The 20,179-nt window shown below is 35.7% G+C and overlaps 1 protein-coding gene across 14 annotated transcripts in view; it reads right to left on the bottom strand.

The window, feature by feature from the left end:
- The window catches only part of EHBP1 (EH domain binding protein 1), a 402,091-nt gene that overhangs the window by 187,890 nt on the left and 194,022 nt on the right, over positions 1–20,179 (bottom strand). For all 14 annotated transcript variants that reach the window (XM_009184288.4, XM_009184284.3, XM_009184285.4 and 11 more), the window contains one exon: positions 15,923–16,062. In XM_009184288.4, coding sequence (XP_009182552.1) covers positions 15,923–16,062 — 140 coding nt within the window. The remainder of the gene's footprint in view (positions 1–15,922; positions 16,063–20,179) is intronic.

Genomic DNA, 20,179 nt, shown 5'->3' with positions numbered 1-20,179 from the left:
TGACATGGAACCTACTCCTGGTGAAGATGCCGTGACATAATGGTATTGCACACTTAACAGACTACAGTATAAACATAACTTTTATATACACTGGGAAACCAAAAAATTTCTGTGACTTGCTTTACTGCAATATTTGTTTTATTGTGGTGGACTGGAAGCAAACTCACAATATCTCCAAGAAATGCAGGTATGAAAATACTAGGCTGTCAGAGATATGTTACAGATCTTTCAGCAAAATATATATGAAAGGTTGATAAGCTTATCAACTTCCCTTTTCTAAATGAGAAAATATATTTTGCATAACCAAAATTGCTTGAGATAGTCAAAGTAAACCATAGAAAATAGAAAGTAAACACAATTAATGCCAGTTGAACTTTTTATCCCAATTTGAATAGTAGGAGCAGAATAATCAGACTTATAAAGTTTCTTCTTCTTGTTTCGTCAGTAGTTTTAAACCGTACTCTGACTCAAGGTAACCTAGCAAATTTCTCAGGAGGTAGAATTAATTCATAAATTAGATAATTTACCTGCCTCTAGCAGTCATTGTAATTTTGTAATTTTTAGGAAAAATATAACGGAGTGCAGGATCAATGTTAAGTGATTGCTAGTCTCATGACTGATTTTTTTTTTTCATTCTTTACTAGTTTGGTATTTTTCAAAATTTACACATGATTTATTTTTAACTTTAAAAATATTAATAACTCTGAACATATAAAAAGAAATATTAACAGCAGCAGCTAATAATTACTAAGCAGTGGGAGAGGCTTTGCATCCATTATCAGTTAATTCTCATAAATAATCAAAAAAGAATTATTATTCACATCTCATCATGTATATTAGTATTATTTATTTGCCCTACAGGAATAACTTTGAAAATATAAAATATGAATCACTTTGAAAATATAAAATATAAAAATAAATAACAATAGCAGTTAATTATTAAGTAGTAGGAAAGGCTTTGCATCCACAATCAGTTAATTCTCATAAATAACCAAAGAAGTATTATTATCCACATTTTATCATATATCTTAGTATTATTTGTTTGTCCTATATTCCTATATGTACAATTAATAGATAAAAAATGTTTATATAGTGCTCAAATATTTGTAGTTTTCTTTATATAGCTAAAACATTTTAATTACCTTATGTTTCTAAAAGTAATCTCAATGAGAGAAAATATCAATCATTTATTAAACATCTTATATATGAGCACTGCAGGGAATATAGAGGAAGTATTAGAGTTAGTCCTTTCCTTCAAAACATTAATATTGTTCCACAGAATTTTAGGTATAATGTCAGCATTTTAAAAAATACTATCAAGATGACTCTATTACATGACTGAATTATTTTTCTGAATGCTTAAGAGTATTTCTTCCTCATCATCATGCTTTTGGTGACATCTAAAATCACTTATGGCCATTTCATCATTAACTAATTCAAAGTAATTTCTTCTTTACATTCTCTTCACTAATGACAAACTGTCCTAGTAGTTTCCGCCATTTATCCTTAGCTTAAGTAAATCCCTACTTCACTCCTAGAATTTCTGCTTCTACAACTTTTATTTACATTAACAGAGTGAAAAGGTAATTTTGATTATCTATACCAATGCTTCCTTTATTTGGTTTCCAAATAAATGTTAATACAAATCATAAAAAAGCAACGTACAAAAAAACCCACTTATCTATTTAATAAGCATTTATCAAGTACCTATTATATGCCTGTGCTAGTACCTGCTCTCATGGCTTCATATTTTAGTGGGACAGACAGGCAAGTAAAGCAATATATAATGTATGATAAATATTATCATTGAGATAGCACTGTAGGCTATGGGAAACTAACTGAAAGAGAGATATATAACTCAAGAGATTAGGAGGGCTTCCTGGATTTTTATCTACACTTGAGCTAACACAAGACAAATAGACATTATGATTATTAAAATAAAAGAGGATATGGATGAGGACAAAGGGAGGCAAAGAGAACATGACATACTTGAAGAACTGCAAATTGGAGTTTAAGATGCCAGCGATAGGAAATGGAATGAGATGGGGCTGGCAAATGTCCTATCATGAAGGTTGTTGTGATCAAACTAAAGAATTTGAACTTTATTCTGAGAGTTATGGGAATCTAGCATATTTCAGAAACAACATTCCAGCAGCGACATGGTGGCAGCATTTGGGAAAAAAAGATAGAAAGCAAGACAAAGCATCACCACTCCATGAGAGAAGGCACTCAATAAATACTTGTTAATTGAAGAATAAATTAAGAAGATTTGATGATTAATTTGGCCTAGATGATAGGCAAAGAAATCCAGGATAAGTGCTATGTTTGTGTGTTGGGTGACTGTGGATAGCAACTGAGACTGGGCTATTAGTTTTAGACAGTTGGTGAAACTTCCCATGCAAATACTTCAATTGGCAGTTGCTGTGTGGGTCAATACCCTAAAATATATAATTTTGTTATGTATTTCTCTTTCTAAAATAAGTACTTTTCTGTTTCTTCCAATTTTCTACAATGTTTTACTTTTACAATCGGAAAAAGTTAATTTAAAAGAAAATTTATAACAAAAATTTTTTCCTGAAATTATTTTAATGAGAAGTTTTTTTAGTTACATGCTACCCTGACCAAAAATACTACCCAACCCAATATATTTATGTAATACTTTATTACTTTATAAAGTCTTGTTTCACACAAAATTGAAAACGTCTGGAAAATGCTAATAATTTTACACTTCAGTGCAAATTTCTCCCCTACTACTATACAAATTGAGCAATAAACCCATATATTTCCTCTAACTGTATCAGTATGGACCTGCTTCACATTGGTGAGAATGAGAAGAGAAACTAAATCAGGGGCAGGCAATCGAAGCAAAGGGTCAAGTAATTTGAGATTCTTCCTTACAGTAAGGAAGGCAAAAGAAGATATAAATTGACCACCAGAGATTATCACATTGAGCAAAAAAAGGTGGGGATGGGGATGGTGGCATGACGAGTAGGTGGCTTTTTCCTTTTAAGAAGGCCTATAGTTAAAAGAAAAAAACTTCCTAGAGCTAGAATATATATGCAAATCTTGCAGCATCCTCATTATTCTCTAAATTGTAACAAGATTCAGGTATATCTTATTTTAAGATGGTCTAAAATAGTAACACTTCAACTTTCTGGCAGAGATCCAGGTAAAAAAGATGTCACTTTCTCCATAGGCTTAAGCCCGTAAACATGTGATTGCCTCTTTTAGGATACCAGCATCTCCTGATTCTCCTCCTATCTTGAACAGACAGTTCTGTCTCAGTCTCTTAATAATAATTACTCTTCCCTCTGCCCAGGATCCCATCATAGGTCCCACTCATTTTTCTCCTAAGTCTGTTCTTTTTGAAAGAATTCATCTATTCTCTTGGCTTAACTACAAACACATAAATGAAGATAATTCTCAAATACATACAGAGTGCCAGACTTGAATTACCAACTATCTAGTGGGCACTTTTAATCTAATGACCCTAGATAGTCCCCTCACAAACTTAATATATTAAAAATATAATTCAATAGCTGTGCTACTATGTCATGTTCATCTAACAACTAGCAATTTTAAGCCCATGTATCTATAATGCTTATCTATAGAAATGTTATATTTTAAGCCACCACTTCAAAATTTGGTGACTTAAAACAACAAATCATTATCTCTCAAAGTTCTGTGGGTTGACTAGACTTAGCTGGGTAGTTCATTGTAGTTAGATGGCAGCTGGGCTGACGTCATCTGAAAGCTTGACAGGGCTGGATGTCCAAAATGGTTTTACTCACATTTGATTTTGGCTGAAAAGGCTAGAACAATTTGCAGATGGCCTGGCCTCTCTCTCTCTCTCCAAGTGGCCTGTTCATGTAGCTAGTTTGGGGTTCCTCTCAGCAATGCAGTCTCAGGGTAGATGAACTTTTTACATGACAGCTGGTTTTCCCTAGAGCATGCATTATGAGAGGACCAAGCAGAAGCTAAAAGTCATCCTCCAACTTAGTTTTGGAAGTTACATAGTCACTTCCCTTTTATTCTACCGGGTAAAGTGATTTATCAGGCCAGCCCAGCTGCAAAGGAGGAGATTATAAAAGAGCATGAATATTGGGAGGTATTAATTCATTAGGACACAGTCAGGAGACCAGCTATACCACACAGTAGATCAATAAATCAGAAAGTTAGAAATCATTCATTTTCTTACAAATTTAACATATTTACTATAATTTTTACATGATATTTTCCAGTATTTTACTTACACATACACATAAAGGCACAAATCTTAGACTGTACAATTTAATGAATTTTGACAAACATATACACCCATGTGACCCAAGTTGTATAACATCTGCAACATCTTCCAACGCTCTCTCATGCCTCTTTTCAGTCAATCCCCAGTCCCACAGGCTATCACTATTTTAATATTTTTCACACAGGATTAGTTTCGCCTTTTCTAAACATATCACATAAGTGAAATCATATAGTACATCTTTTATGTAAAGTCTCTTTCACTAAGCATAATGGTTTTGAGGTACATCTATGTTGTAGGGCATATCAATAGCTCATTTTTATTGCTGAGTAGTATTCCATTCATGAACATACTACAGTTTAGCCATTCTTCTGTTGATGTACACCTGAGCTATTTCCAGTTTGGGACTATTACAAATAAATTGCTATGAATATCTTTGTGTAAATCTTTTTAGAGACATATGTTTTCATTTATTTGGGGTAAATACCTAGAAGGGGAATTATTGGGACAGAGGGTAGGTATATGTTTAGTGTTACAAGAAACTTGCTATGTGCTGGGCATGGTGGCTCACACCTGTAATCCCAGCACTTTGGGAGGCCAAGGCAGGAGGATCATTTGAGGTCAGGAGTTCGAGGCCAGCCTGGCCAACATGGTGAAACCCCATCTCTAATAAAAATACAAAAAAAAAAAAAAAAATTAACTGGGCATGGTGGTGTACACCTGTAGTCTCAGCTACTCAAGAGGCTGAGGCAGGAGAACCGCTTGAACCTGGGAGGTGGAGGTTGCAGTGAGCTGAAATCATGCTATTGCACTCCAGCCTGGGCGACAGAGTGAGACTGTCTCAAGAAAAAAAAAAAAGAAAGAAACTCATTTTGTGATGGTACATTCTGTGATGGTACATTATGTGATGGTACATTCTACCAACAATGGATGAGAGTTTGTTGGTCCACATCCTTGCAAACATTTAGTATTGCCAATCTTAAATTTTAACCATTCTAATAGGTATAGAGTTGTATCTCACTGTGATTGTAATTTGCATCTCCCTGATTAAACGTGATGTATTTTTCATGTGCCATTTGGCTAGTGATAGATTTTTCTTTGTGAACCGTATGTCCAAACCTTTGTCCATTTAAAAACAAAATAAGGTCGCATGTCTTTTTATTATTTAGCTATAAGGCATTTTTATAAAAATCTGTTCTGGAAACAAGATCTGTGACAGATATATGCTTTGTGACTATTTTCTTCTAATCTATGATTTGTTTATACATTTTCTTAATGGTCTTCTTTTTTCCTAAGAGACAGGGTCTCACTATGTTACCCAGGCTGGACTTGCACTCCTGAGCTCAAGCTATTTTCCCACCTCAGCCTCCGAGTAGCTGGGACTATAGGTGCGTGCCACTATGCCTAGCTTTTTAAATAATCTATTTTGATGAGTGTAAGTTTTAAATTTAGATTAAGTTTAATCTGTCAAATTTGTCTTTCCTGTATTGCTTTCTGTGTCATCTATAAAAACCCTCCGCCTACCCTAAGGTCAAATACACAGGTTTCTAGGTTTTTGTTTTGCTTTCTTTCAGAAGCTTCATCATTTTGCAGTTTTGTATTTAGGTCTATGATCTATCTTGGATTAATGTTTGGTGTTAATTATAATGACCATGATGAAGCTTCATCATTTTGCAGTTTTGTATTTAGGTCTATGATCTATCTTGGATTAATGTTTGGTGTTAATTATAATGAATACATTGAATTAATGCATGTGGAGAGGTGGGGGTTGACCAGTTGTTCTGCATTATTTATTGAAAAGACTTTTTCCCCCACTGGATTATGCTGACAACTTTGTTGAAATTAATTGACCAAGTTTGGGTGTATTTCAGGACTTTGTTTTGTTCTGTTGATCTATTTGTCCTATGCCAATCTGACACTATCTTGATTACTATAGCTTTACAGTAAATTTATAAATTTTCATGTCAGATAGTATTAGTATTACAATTCAGTTCTTTCTCAAGATTCTTTTGGTTACTTTGCATCCCCAAATATACTTTAGAATCACTTTTCAATTTCTTTATTTTTAGAAAACACCTGCTAGCATGATTTCATTGAGTTGGATTTATAGATTGATTTGAGGAAGAATGATATCTTAACAATACTGCATCTTCTAATCTATGAACACAGGTTATCTCTCCATTTATTCAGGTCTTCTTTAATTATCTTCAGTAATGTATTACACTTTTTAGTTAGAGGTTTTTCGCACCTTATGCCAAATTTATTTCTTAGTCTGGTTTTTTATTTACCTCTACTGTAAATGAAATTTTGCTAATTTCATTTATCTATAATTAAAATTCTGTAATTAATAAATACAGATTTTTCTATATTGATCTTATATCCTGTGACTTTGCTAGAACTTCAAATACAATGTTGAATGGTAAGAGCAAACATCCTTGCCTTGTTCCCAATCTTAGGGGAAAAGTGTTCAATGTTTCACCATTAAGAATAACGTTAGCTGTAGCTTTTCATGAATGTCCTTTATCAAAATAAAGAAATTCTCTTCTATTGAAACTTTGCTAAGAAACTTGGTGTTGAATTTTGTCAAATGTTCTTTTCTGCATCTGTTGAAATGATTATATAATTTTTTCCCTTTATTAATGTGGTTAAACTAACCTTGAATTCCTAGGATAAATCCTTAGTGAACTAATTTAGGTACTTTGAATATTAATCATCTCCTGGCTCCTCCCTTAAATATTTGAAGGCTTCTGACTTCTATTTTAGAGCCCTCACTCCCATCCAAGCCCTGTCAAGATGGGTTCTCAGTATCAGCAGAACTCTCCCAGAGACTCAGGGGTGGAGGAAGGTAGATTATGTTTAGTGTCATAAGTACAAATAAAGCAGCACTAGCATTTAAGAATGACACAGAAAGTAAGCTGAATTTGTGGCCTGTGTTTTCTGCTACTGTTACTATTCTCTGAATTGACATATTTGAGTTCTAAAGACTGCGAAGATATACTCCTGATGACTTCAGTCTCTCATTCGAGGGTTTCAAACTCTTTTAAAAATAAGGTAGCTATGATACCTTATAAACTTATTGGCTCAAGGGATCAGAATTGCCCTACTTCTCTGCTTTCCTCCTATTCCCAACCTTAGTGACTAAATAACAGAAGGAGTTTTCCAGATATTCTCATCCTTTTAACCGACCTCCAAAATAGGTGGCCATTTTAATTAATTTTTATTTAAACAAATTTTTTTTGGCTAAGGCAATCCTCTCACCTCAACCTCCAAGTAGCTAGGACTACAGGTGCATGCCACCAAGCCTGGCTAATTTTTTTTTTTTTAATTGAGCCCACAACAATCCTATGATTTTGTTCATGAGATGCCTAGGTACTGGTGGGTGGATGCCAGGTAAAAACCAGAAGCAAATTAATGTTCCTACTCCCTGACCAGAGTCCCATATTTACTTTAAGGAACCTTCTAATAAAAGGTAGGATACCTACTTATCTCCATTCATAGCTGTAGTAAGTAGAATTTAATCTCAGAGGGCTGAGTCATACCATCATCAACTTTAGCTCCTCAATATGTAACTGGTATCTCCCCTACTACCATCTGTGCTGTTAGATTTTGTTCCCTGAAGGTAGCCAATACGTCACTCTCTCTTCCTTCTCCCAAATTAACTTTATCGACTATGGGAAAAGGATTAACAAACACCAGGCAACATTGCTTATGGTAAAAATTAAACCTGATTGACAAATTGCATCTGGATGGGAAGATTCTGAATGAACTATATAGCTGGTATAAGGCCACAGGTTTTAGCTTCTCTGAATGTGGAGACTCTTATAAATGTGCATGTCCCTTATAGGAACCTTGGAAACTATATCCATGAAACTTGTACAAAGGTATCTGCTCAGACCAGTTTGGCTATTAAAAGGAAAAAAAAAAAGATATCTGCTCTTGTGCTGCATGGCGATTTTAAGGCAAGGCAATCCCTGCTCCTAACTATGTGAATCTTGTACCCAAGTTGTCATTTGGTGGTAGGGGATAAACAATAGTATTCAGATTGCTGTGAAGACTGGTGAAAAAGGAATACCCTGCTGGCATACTGTGTTTCCTATCCAATATCCTTTTAAGTGAATCTAATACTGTTTGGCCTAAGTAGGTCATGTGAATGAATCTGAATGTCCGGCTGATTTTAGGTAGACTCCATGGTGATCTTTGCAACACAACAAACTTTAAGAATATCAGGGGTCTTTCGGGAGCCTCATAATGTCTGAGTTCTCTTAACAATGCTTGTTGTAAACTGCTTCAGGTGAACTTGATTTTTTGTGACGTATTCAACAGGGCCTTGTCTTTATAAAAACAGGGGTCTTTATTTTTCTTCCTGTTGGTGTATATTCAGAAATTCAACATGAATTCCAAAGATGATCATATTGCCAAATAGTGCTTCAAGCATTGTGTGACTGCCATACAGATGGAGGCATTTATTGTTCTGAAACCATATGGTTTAATAATTTCTGCTACTGGCTGCAGCAAACTTTCTATTAAAAGGCATTTTTTCTGCAACTCCAAGGTCTATCACTCCTGCTACATTTCAGTGATTTTTCCAACTGTAATTCAAAATTCTCCTGCCTATTCACTGGTGCTACACCTCAGTAAAATGTATCTATAGAAACAGCATCAATAAATGGTTCCTGCCTGAGAGCTAGTCCCAAATATGTATCTATTTAGTAGGGGAGTCTGTCTCAGGATAGTGTAGGGAGTTTTGATCAGTGCAAGTACAGATACCATGGATTTACTTTCACCTCCCAGCAAAGACTGTAATTTTGGAGGATATGTTTTGTCAAATACTGCTGATTTAACAGCAACTTTCCATAAGAAATTACTCACTACATGAATAACCGTGAGGTGTCAATCTAAGAGGTACACAATTGTTAACAGTCTGTTCCCTCAAGAAATTTTGAGCTTTATTGGAGAAATAATACATTCAACATAATTTTAGTGATATAATACAATTGCACTTTATGCATTTAGATTGCAATATTAAGATATAATTAACAGGAACAATTTAAAATAATAATTCCTTCCGCCATAAAAATTGTGTCAATAACAATTTCAAACTTGGAAGGAAGAGTTAATATAAACTGTGTTTAAACTATTGCCACTTTTGCTGGTAAATAAAAATACTTACCATACTTTATTTGTAACCATATTTATAAAATAGGTCCATTTTGTTCTCTTGAGCTATTATTTTAACATTAATGCTGTTAAATTTCAATAAACTTTTTATTACGCTAAAACTACTTCACTCAAATACTTTTAAAGTGGTCGTGCTGTTGCTAAAAAAAAATCCCTGAAAGTTAGTAACTTTGGAATGGGATTTACATGTGTTAAAAAATGCAACTACAGAAGTCAAACAACTGCCATAATATGCTGTGCTATTAATTTAGGTTACCATACTCTGCAAACATAATAGAAAATGACAAGAAAAAAACTGTAATATCAAATCAAAACTATGCTACAATGCTTGTGAATTTGTTAGGACTTAGAACCTACATCTAGGCACCCACTGCCCCACTCGCCCCTTCTTCTTCAACACACACAATTTGCATTCATTCTTTTTAGAAAATTAGTTTTGAATTACTGAGCTTTGAATTATGTGTGCATATTCCTTCTACAAAATGGAACCACTCTATCCTGTACAACGTAGTATGTGATTAAATGTCAAATGGAATACGATAAGCCAGAGGGAATGAAGTTTCATTCATTCACTATGGCCTTTCAGTTAACATATATTTAATTCCTAACATGTTCCAGATAATGTGCTGGAACCTAGAGATGAAAAAATGATTAGAACACAGTTTCTACTTTCAGGGAATTTCATAAAATATAAAAAATGTAAATAACACAAAATACAGGCATCCAAAGTTGCCTCAAAACAATTTCTTCAATTAGGTTCAGAGAATTTTAAACTGTCTAACAGAAAATTACTGCTCTTGCAGGAATTTTAGAAAATAAGGAATAGCGTATGTTTAATCAACAAAGGTTTAGCTATGAAATCTAATAATTATTGAATCATTGAATCTATATTTTCCTCAAAACACTACTGTTCTCTTACTCTTCCTTTCAATAGTAGTGTAGAAATTGTAATATATTATCATTTTTTCTCCCATGGCTGTGATCAGAATAGCACAGTACTGCTCAAAACAACTGCAAATGTGTGGTTTAAAAAATTCCTACTTAAGAGTACCCGTATCTAATTGAGATTTAGTTTTAATCAAAAGCCATCTACAAATAACAAACCATATTCTCTAACTAAAAAGATCCAATTAATATCCCACTGGAACTGTAAAAACTCAGTCTATAGGAAAATGCCTACATTTGTATATGGTAGTAGCATAAAGGATGGAATGGTCAAGCTTAAGAGGGAGGGGGCATCAAAGGCTTCTCAGAGTATGTGACAAGTGAATTAAATTTTGAAGGATAGGTATATTATGGTCTGAATGCTGATGTCCCCCCAAAATTCCTATGTTGGAATTTAATACCTAAGGTGAAGGTATTAGGAGGTGGAGCTTACAGAGAGGTCATTAGTTCATGTGGGCTCTGCTCTCATGGATAATACTATTGCCGTTATAAAAGGCTTTGAGGACCGGGTGCAGTGGCTCATGCCTATAACCCCAGCACTTTGGGAGGTCAAGGCAGGTGGATCACCTGAGGTCAGGAGTTCAAGACCAGCCTGGCCAACATGGTTAAACCCCATCTCAACTAAAAATACAAATATTAGCTGAGTGTGGTGGCACACGCCTGTGATCCCAGCTACTCGGGAGGCTGAGGCAGGAGATATCACACTTAGAACCTGGGAGGTAGATAGTTATCAGTAAGATGCACCGCGACTGTCAGCCACCACACTCCAGCCTGGGCAACAGAAGTAGCAGACTGTTGTCTCAAATAAACAAAAAAAAAAAAAAGGCTTTGAGGGAGCAGAGTTTAAGTACCCTTAAGATCCTCTTCAGTTTGCATGTCTCCTTCTACATGAAGAGCAGTCAATACATTGGGCACCATTTCTACATGGAACAGACTCTCACAAGATAACAAATCTGCAGGCTCCTTCATCTTGGATTTCCCATCTTCCAGAGAACTGCTAGCCTGTAATGAAAATAGGTTCTGTTGACTTACTAAATTACCCAACCTAAGGTATTTTGCTACAGCAGCCCAAGCAAACTAAGACAAGTTAGAAGGTGATTGGTAGTACTAGGGGAAAGACACCCACTTATTCTTCCGGAAATACTCCAGATAGCCAAATAATCCAAATACAAGTAAGTATATCAGTTATCAAGAAATATAATATTGAAGGGCAAAGCCTATAAAGTTAAATCAACCAAATGCTGTATATAAAAGAAGCACTTAAAATAACACAGATAGGTTAAAAATCAAGTGACAAATATGCCAAGAAAATAAAAATCTAAAAAAACCATTGTTTACAAATAGCAACAGGCAAAATTTCAAGGCAAGAGGCATTAAATGGGGCAAACCGATACAAATTATGAGGCTTTAAGATAATAAACTTTTATAGAATAAATAATTTGGCAGTAAAGTTTTCTGTCTTTAAAAAATAAACTATAAAAAAAGATATATATACAGTCGTTCCTTGGCACAGATGGAGGATTGCTTCCAGGAACCCTGTCTATACCAAAATCCATACATCAAGTCCCAAAGCAGGCCCTTCAGAACCCACATATATGAAAAGTGGGCCCTCCATATGTATGTAAGTTTTGTACACTGTGAATACCGCATTTTCCATGTGTTTGGTTGAAAAAACATCATGTATAGGTGGACCCATGTAGTTCAATCCATGCTGTTTCAGCCTCAACTGTACAGGTACAATCTCAGACATATTGCTAGTCTGGTTCCAGACCACTACAATAAAGCGAATATTGCAATAAAGCAAGTCACAAAAACTTTTTGGTTTCCCAATGCACATAAAAGTTATATTTATACTATAGTCTATTAAGTGTGCAATAGCATTATGCCTAACAACAACATATATACCTTAATTAAAAAATGCTAACAATCATCTGAGCCTTCAGTGAGTGATGATCTTTTTGGTGTTGGTGGGTCCGCCTTGATGTTGATGGCTACTGATTAATCAGGGTGGTGGTTGCTGAAGGTTGGGTAATTCCTTAAAATACTTGTTGCCATTTCTTAATATAAGACAGCAACGAAGTTTGCTGCATCAATTGAATCCTCCTTTCATTAAAAATTTCTCTGTAGCGTGCAATGCTGTTTGACATTTTACCCATAGTAGAGCTTCTTTCTAAATTGAAATAAATCCTCTCAAACACTGCCACTACTTTATCAAAGTTGATGTGATATTCTAAATCGTTTGTTGTCATTTCAACAACGTTCCCAGCACCTTCACCAGAAGTAGGTTCCATGTCAAGAAGCTACTTTCTTTGTTCATCCAGAGAAGCAACTCCTCATCCATTCAAGTTTTATCATGAGATTGCAGCAATTCAGTTATATCCTTAAGCTCCACCTCTAATGCTGGTCCTCTTGCTATTTTTCCACCACAACTGAATTACTTCCTCCACTGAAGTCTTGAAACCCTCAAAGTCTGCCATGAGGATCAGAATCAGCCTCTTCCATCTTCCAAACTCCTGTTGATGTTGACATTTTGACCTCTTCCCATGAATCACAAAATTCTTAATGGTATCTAGAACTGTGAGTCCTTTCCAAGAGGTTTTCAATTTACTTGGCCTAGATCATCAGAGGAATCACTAACTATTACAGCTACACCTTACAAAATGTATTTCTTAAATAATAAGACTTGAAAGCCAAAATTACTCCTTGAACTATGTGCTGCAGAAACAACACTAATCTCTTTGTACATCTCCATCACAGCTCTTGGGCAACCAGGTATGCTGTCAATGAGCAGTGGTGTTGCTTTTTTAGGGAGCATGCTAAAAAGGAATGAGTAGTAATATTTTGGAAAGCATCTTTTTTCTGTACAGCAGATCTCAACAATGGACTTAAAATATTCAGTAAACCATGCTATAAAAAGATGTGCTAACAAGACAGTCAACTTGCCATTTGAAGCTTTGAGGCTCTGCAGCCAGGTGTTGACTTTGCCCTTCTAGCTATGAAATTCCTAGATGGCATCTTCTTCCAATAGAGGGCTGTATTGTCTATATGTAAAATCTGTGTTTTTATGTAGCCAGCTTCATCAATGATCTTGCTTAGATCTTCTGGTTAACCTGCTGCAGTTTCTATATCAGCATTTACTGCTTTACTTCACACTTGCATGTTATGGACATGAGTTCTTTCCTTAAACCTCACGAACCAACCTCTGCTAGCTTCAAACTTTTCTTCTGCAGCTTCCTCGCCTTTCTCAGCCTTCACAGAATTGAACAGAGTTAGGGCCTTGCTCTGGATTAGGCTTTGGCTTAAGGGAATGCTATGGCTGGTTTGATATTCTATCCAGACCATTAAAGCTTTCTCTGTATCGGCAATAAGGCTCTATACATTTTTTAAATCTTCCATGTGTTCACTGGGGTAGAACTTTTAATTTCCTTCTAGAATTTTTTCTTTGCATTCACAACTTGTTTAACTGTTTAGCACAAGAGGCCTTTGCATTTGGCCTATCTTTGGTTTAGACATGCCTCCCTCACAAAGCTTAATAATTTCTAGCTTTTTATTTAAAGGGAAAGACATGCAACTCTTCCTTTCACTTAAACACCCACAGGCATTGCAGGGTTATTAACTAGCCTAATTTCAACATTGTTATGTCTCAGGGAATGAGGAGGCCCAAGGAGAGGAACAGAGACAGGGAACAGTTAGTTGGTGGAGCAGTCAGAACACACTTGATTAAGTTTGCTGTCTTATATGGGTGCAATTCATGGCACCTCAAAATAATAACAATATTAACATCAAAGATCATTGGTCACAGATCACCATAACAGATATAACAATAATGACAAAGTGTGAAATATTGCAAAAGTTATCAAACTGACACAGAGACACAGAGAAACAAAGTGAACACATGCTGCTGGTAAGACTGGTAGACTAAGCTGATAGACTTGCTCAATGCAGGGTTGCCAAAAATCTTCAATTTGTTAAAAAAAAAAAAAAAAATCTATGAAGTGCAATAAAGCAAAGTTCAGTAAAACAAGCTATACCTGTAATGAAAAGTTGATTCTAATGATGAATGCAACAAATAGAATATACATGTAAAAATATATTTATAGAAAATGTAGCTGGGCGCAGTGGCTCACGCCTGTAATCCCAGCACTTTGGGAGGCCAAGACGGGCGGATCACAAGGTCAGGAGATCGAGACCATGCTGACTAACACGGTGAAACCCCCGTCTCTACTAAAAATACAAAAAGATTAGCTGGGTGTGGTGGCAGGCGCCTGTAGTCCCAGCTACTCGGGAGGCTGAGGCAGGAGAATGGCGTGAACCCAGGAGGTGGAGCTTGCGATGAGCCGAGATCGCGCCACTGCACTCCTGCCTGGGCGACAGAGCAAGACTCCACCTCAAAAAAAAAAAAAAAAAAAAGAAAAGAAAATGTATAAATCATATATCTAGACTACAAATAAAAAAACCTCAATACGATTCTTAAAACATTTGAGATTCAAGAGACTTTTGAATTTTATTTGAATGAATAAGCAAACAAACTAGAAACAAATAAAGCACATGGTAAAACACACTCTCCAAAACATGGTTGGGCCAAATAATAAATCAAAACTGCAATCACAAATTAGAAAACAATAAAATTTACACATGAAAAAACATCTAATTTTGCACACAAGTCTGAGCAGTTCCTTATGATAGATTTCTTGTTGTGGAATGGAAGTGAAGGTCATCAGAGTCAAGGAAGTCACAGAACTTTTTAGCTGAGTAGTTAAATGAGTGATCCATTGGGTAAATGGAAATCCCCCACATGATAGCAGGAGTTGAGGCAGAACCAAAAGATGAGTGACAAACTGCCCAAATGAATTTGAAAAAATCACCAAGAGGTAAACAGATGACAGAAGTGAAGGGACATCAATTCAGAAATTTAGAGCAATTAATTAACTAAAAGAATATGTAAATTGTGCTTAATTTTCACTGCAATAATAGAAGTATAACATCAATTTCTTAAGTGTGATAGCCAAATTGTCAATAAATGTTTATTGACCAATTAATAAAAAGTTCTAACCACTTAACATCTTCCTAGCTTGATCAAACCAGCTTGAAGGAACACCTGCATAGAAGCTTCAATACCAGGATACATAAGATATATAAATTCAAAAACAGAATGTCCACATAATTCAAGTAAATAAATGAATATGAAATAGAGGAAGCTGGCCAATCCATCTCCTTATTGTGTCCTATTATCCTTTACAGGCTGATCTTTACTTACACAGGTTTCATCCACACATTGACAAAATAAGTATGGCCAGATTTAGGTTGCTTTGTACTATAATTCAATATTGTTTTTTGTTATTCTGACCATCCTTGTACTTGATCTCAAACTGCTAAAATCTATTATAAACAGCATGGAAAGTTTTCAGAGAACTGTATGGTATATTTTATTGCAGAAAAGCTTAAAGAAAACAAAAAACCCTAATAAGTAGAATTGTTTTTTCCTGGGAAATGAGAATGAGTTTTTGAACTCTGCAACAAAAGACAGACTTTTAGTTTAATGCTAATAAAACCAACCTGTAATTTTAGCTGCCTTTTCTTCTTGGTTCACTCTGTTCTCATCATCATCTTCATTATCTTCTTCAAAGTCATCTAAATTGCCAATGTCGGCCTGCTTCATACTCATCAAACTAGCCAAACTTTGCATGTCTTCGTCTCTACATCAGTGATTCAAAATATAACACATTGTATTAAACGACAGTTAGAAAAATGATGGTTCTTAAGAAAATAATAAATTCCTTCTTTCTATAAGGTATGTCAATAAGTCTTTCTTATCAGTTGTACAAGAATATTGAAAAATCTAAATACTCATATTCATTAATTTTTAAATGGCATGCTTAATTAGTAAAGAGCTAATAAGATTAAAAATTAACTAGTTAGATCAAAGACTTAAATCTAAACCTGAAACCATAAATATTCTAGAAGATAACATTGGAAAAGTCTTCTAGGTATTGACTTAAGCAAAGAGTTCATGACCAAGAACCCCAAAGCAAATGCAACAAAAACAAATAGATGGGACCTTATTAAACTAAAAAGCTTCTGCACAGCAAAAGAAATCATCAGCAGAATAAACAGACAACTCACAGAGTAGGAGAAAATATTCACAAACTATGCATCCAACAAAGGACTAATATCCAAAATCCACAAGGAAGTCAAACAAATCAGCAAGAAAAAAATGAAATAATCCCATCAAAAAGTGGGCTAAGGACATGAATAGACAATTCTTGTAAGAAGATATACCAACCGGGCGTGGTGGCTCACGCCTGTAATCCCAGCACTTTGGGAGGCCGAGGTGGGCGCTCATAAGGTCAGGAGTTCAACACCAGACTGACCAACATGGTGAAATACCGTCTCTACTAAAAAAACAAAAATTAGCTGGACATGGCAGCTTGCGCCTGTAATCCAAGCTACTCAGGAGGCTAAGGCAGGAGAATCACTTGAACCGAGGAGGCAGAAGATGCAGTGAGCCAAGAATGCGCTACTACACTCCAGCCTGGGCGACAGAGTGAGACTCTGTCTTAAAAAAAAAAGAAAGAAAAAGAAAAGAAGATATACAAATGACCAACAAACATGAGAAAACGCTCAACATCACTAATCATCAGGGAAATGCAAATCAAAACCACAGCGAGATACCACATTACTCCTGCAATAGTGGCCATAATTTAAGAATAAAACAAAATAGATGTTGGCATGGATGTGATGAAAAGAGAACAGTTTTACACTGCTAGTAAGAATGTAAACTGGTACAACCACTATGAAAACCAGTATGGAGATTCCTTAAAGAATTAAAAGCAGAACTACTGTCTGATCCAGGAATCCCACTGCAGGGTATCTACCCAGAAAAAAATAAGTTATTACAGGAAAAAGATACTTGTACATGCAATGTTTATAGTGGCATAATTTGCAATTGCAAAAATATGGAACCAGCCTAAAAGCCCATTGACCAATGAGCGGATAAGGAAAATGTGGTGTGTGTGTATATATATATACACACACAGCATGGACTACTACTATATATATACATATATATACACACACACACACACACACCAAAAAAACATGGAATACTCCTCAGCCTTAAAAAGGAACAAAATAATGGCATTTGCAGCAACCTGGATGGAATGGAGACCACTATTCTAAGTGAAGTAACTCAGGAATGAAAAACCAAACATCGTATGTTCTCACGTTTAAGTAGCAGCTCAGCTACGAGGATGCAAAAGCATAGTAATAATATAATGGACTTTGGAGACCTGCGGGGAAGAGTGGGAGGGGTGTGAGGGATAAAAGACTACATACTGAGTACCGTGTACACTGCTCAAGAGATGGGTGCACCAATATCTCAGAAATCATCACTAAAGAACTTTCCTATGCAACCAAACACCACCTGTTTCCCCGTAATTATTGAAATAAAATAATAATAAAAAAATTAACTGGTTAGGAATTAGTTCAATTCTGTGCTGTAGATATATATGGAAGACTAAAATATTCTTTTCTTTTTTTTTCAGACAGGGTCTCACTCTATAAGCCAGGCTGGCTGGAGTGCAGCAGTGTGAACATGGCTCACTGCATCCTCCTGGACTCAAGCAATCATCCCACCTTAGCCTCCTGAGTAGCTGGGACCGCAGGCGTGGAGCACCATGCCCAGCTAATTTTTAAAATTTTTGTAGAGAGGGGGTCTTGCCATTGTGGTTCAGGCTGGTCTCAAACTCCTGGGCTCAAGTGATTCTCCTACCTCAGGCTCCCAAAGTGTTGGGATTACAGGTGTGAACCACTGTGCCTTGCCTAAAATTTTCTTCAAGGAATTAAAGTACGGTTTCCTGAGCATTAAGTCTGGAAACAAAAACTTGTTTCAAAAAACAGCGAGACAGTTTGCAAATCAGATAAGATCTAGAGTTTAAAGTACTCAAACTTCCCAAAGGAATTAGAACAAGATTTTAAATCTGAAGTCCATGTAGGCTTTTGAGTTTGTGGGTAGGAGGGAAACAAAGTGGTAAACCCCTGTAAATCACACTTAAATCTTGTTTAAATGTGCATTGTTTTTCCAACAGGGCCATAACTTCCCAAAAGTGAAGAAACTCTTACATCAGGAAAAGCGCTTTAAAAACACAGTCAAACAGTTTTAAGAGTTACAAGATAAAAAAATTACCTTGGCTGACTGTAAGTTAAATACCATGTATTCGATAAATATAAACTTTTTAAAACGTTTTAAGTATTTTAAGTATAAATTTATAAACTTTATATTAAGTATTCTAAAAGTCAAATCATTTATATTTTCATCATGTATTATTTTCACCTTAAATTTCAAATAAACTACAGTGAATGAAATATGTATCTATTATTTACAAATTAATTTTTACTTTGCTACACCTCCCCCAAATTCAGAAAGTCAAATTAAGATACTGTTTCTTTGTAAAGTAATGCTTAATATGCCATTATCTTCTAAATATAGTATGGCTTTACAGACTAAACTGGTTTTTAAAAATTCTTTGCATTTTATCTCATATAAGCCTTAGAGTTAACAAAGTCATTTCCCCTTTTAAAAATAAATTTAGTGACACAAAGTTTTCACGAGCAAAAAAGTTGTATTACCTTACGTGAATGTCTTACAAATTGCTCTCTTACCAACAGGAGACAATTTCAAAATGTCATTCTTAAAATGTTAACTTGCTGGTTGGGCGCAGTGGTTCACACCTGTAAACCCAACACTTTGGGAGGCCGAGGCGGGCGGATCACTTAAGGTCAAGAGTTCGAGACCAGCCTGACCAACATGGTGAAACCACGCCTCTACCAAAAATATAAAAAATTAGCCAGGTGTGGTGGTGCACACCTGTAATCCCAGCTACTCAGGAGGCTGAGGCAGGAGAATCGCTTGAACCCACGAGGTGGAGGTTGCAGTGAGCCAAGATCGTGCCACTGCACTCCAGCCTGGGTGACAGAGTGAGATTCTGTCTCCAAAAATAAAAAATAAAAAAAAGTTAACTTGCTTAATTTCATACTACTTTAATTTCCTCATATTTTAACCCTGAATATTTTTCTTTGGGGAAGGTAAAAAGGCAAAGAAGAAAGAGGTAGAGAGGGAGTTTAGGGTGTCCGGAAAGAATTCCTTTTCAATTCAAATTGAGACATTTGGTTTGGCTGAATTTCTTCTCACCCAGATTCCCATGAATGGTGCTGATTCACTTACAGCTTTTGCCCAGTGGAAGGAAGTCCACCCTCAAAAGATCTTCTCTGAATTTGTTTCTCTTCTTCCTGTGTTTCCTTTCCTTTTATTTTGGCTTAAACTTCAGGGTAAGAACTTTATTTTTAATTACTCAGTATTTAAGTCTATAATTTAAGGTCCTGAGACAAAAGACTAAGATGCTTCCATTCTGCACTGTCTCCCTACCACACTGGCTTAGAATCCAACTTTCCAGAGAGGAGGCTTACTGTTATCTAACAAGTCATGTGTTGACATGTAGATGAGTGTTCAAACATCTCATGTGACTGACGCACAGAATCCAGTCTAATCAGTCATGTAGACACAGCCAATTATAGTAACCACATTCCAATAGGTCAAATACATTCAGAACTGTGATTCAGATTAGCTAAAATGTTCACAGCTATCTCTTTCCCCTCACCTTTTAAGTCTAGGTATAGAATTTCCATTTCTCCTGTTTCTTCATCTTCCACTCCACTCAGGTACGAACCCTTTCACAACTCCCGTAACATTAACTTACCCCTGACTTGATTGTATGCAATAACTAGGGTGAATCTTACTTTTTTCCCCCTTTTGTA

Source organism: Papio anubis, chromosome 14 (assembly GCF_008728515.1).
Source record: "Papio anubis isolate 15944 chromosome 14, Panubis1.0, whole genome shotgun sequence".
NCBI lineage: Eukaryota > Metazoa > Chordata > Mammalia > Primates > Cercopithecidae > Papio > Papio anubis.
This window is presented reverse-complemented; position numbering and strand designations above follow the sequence as displayed.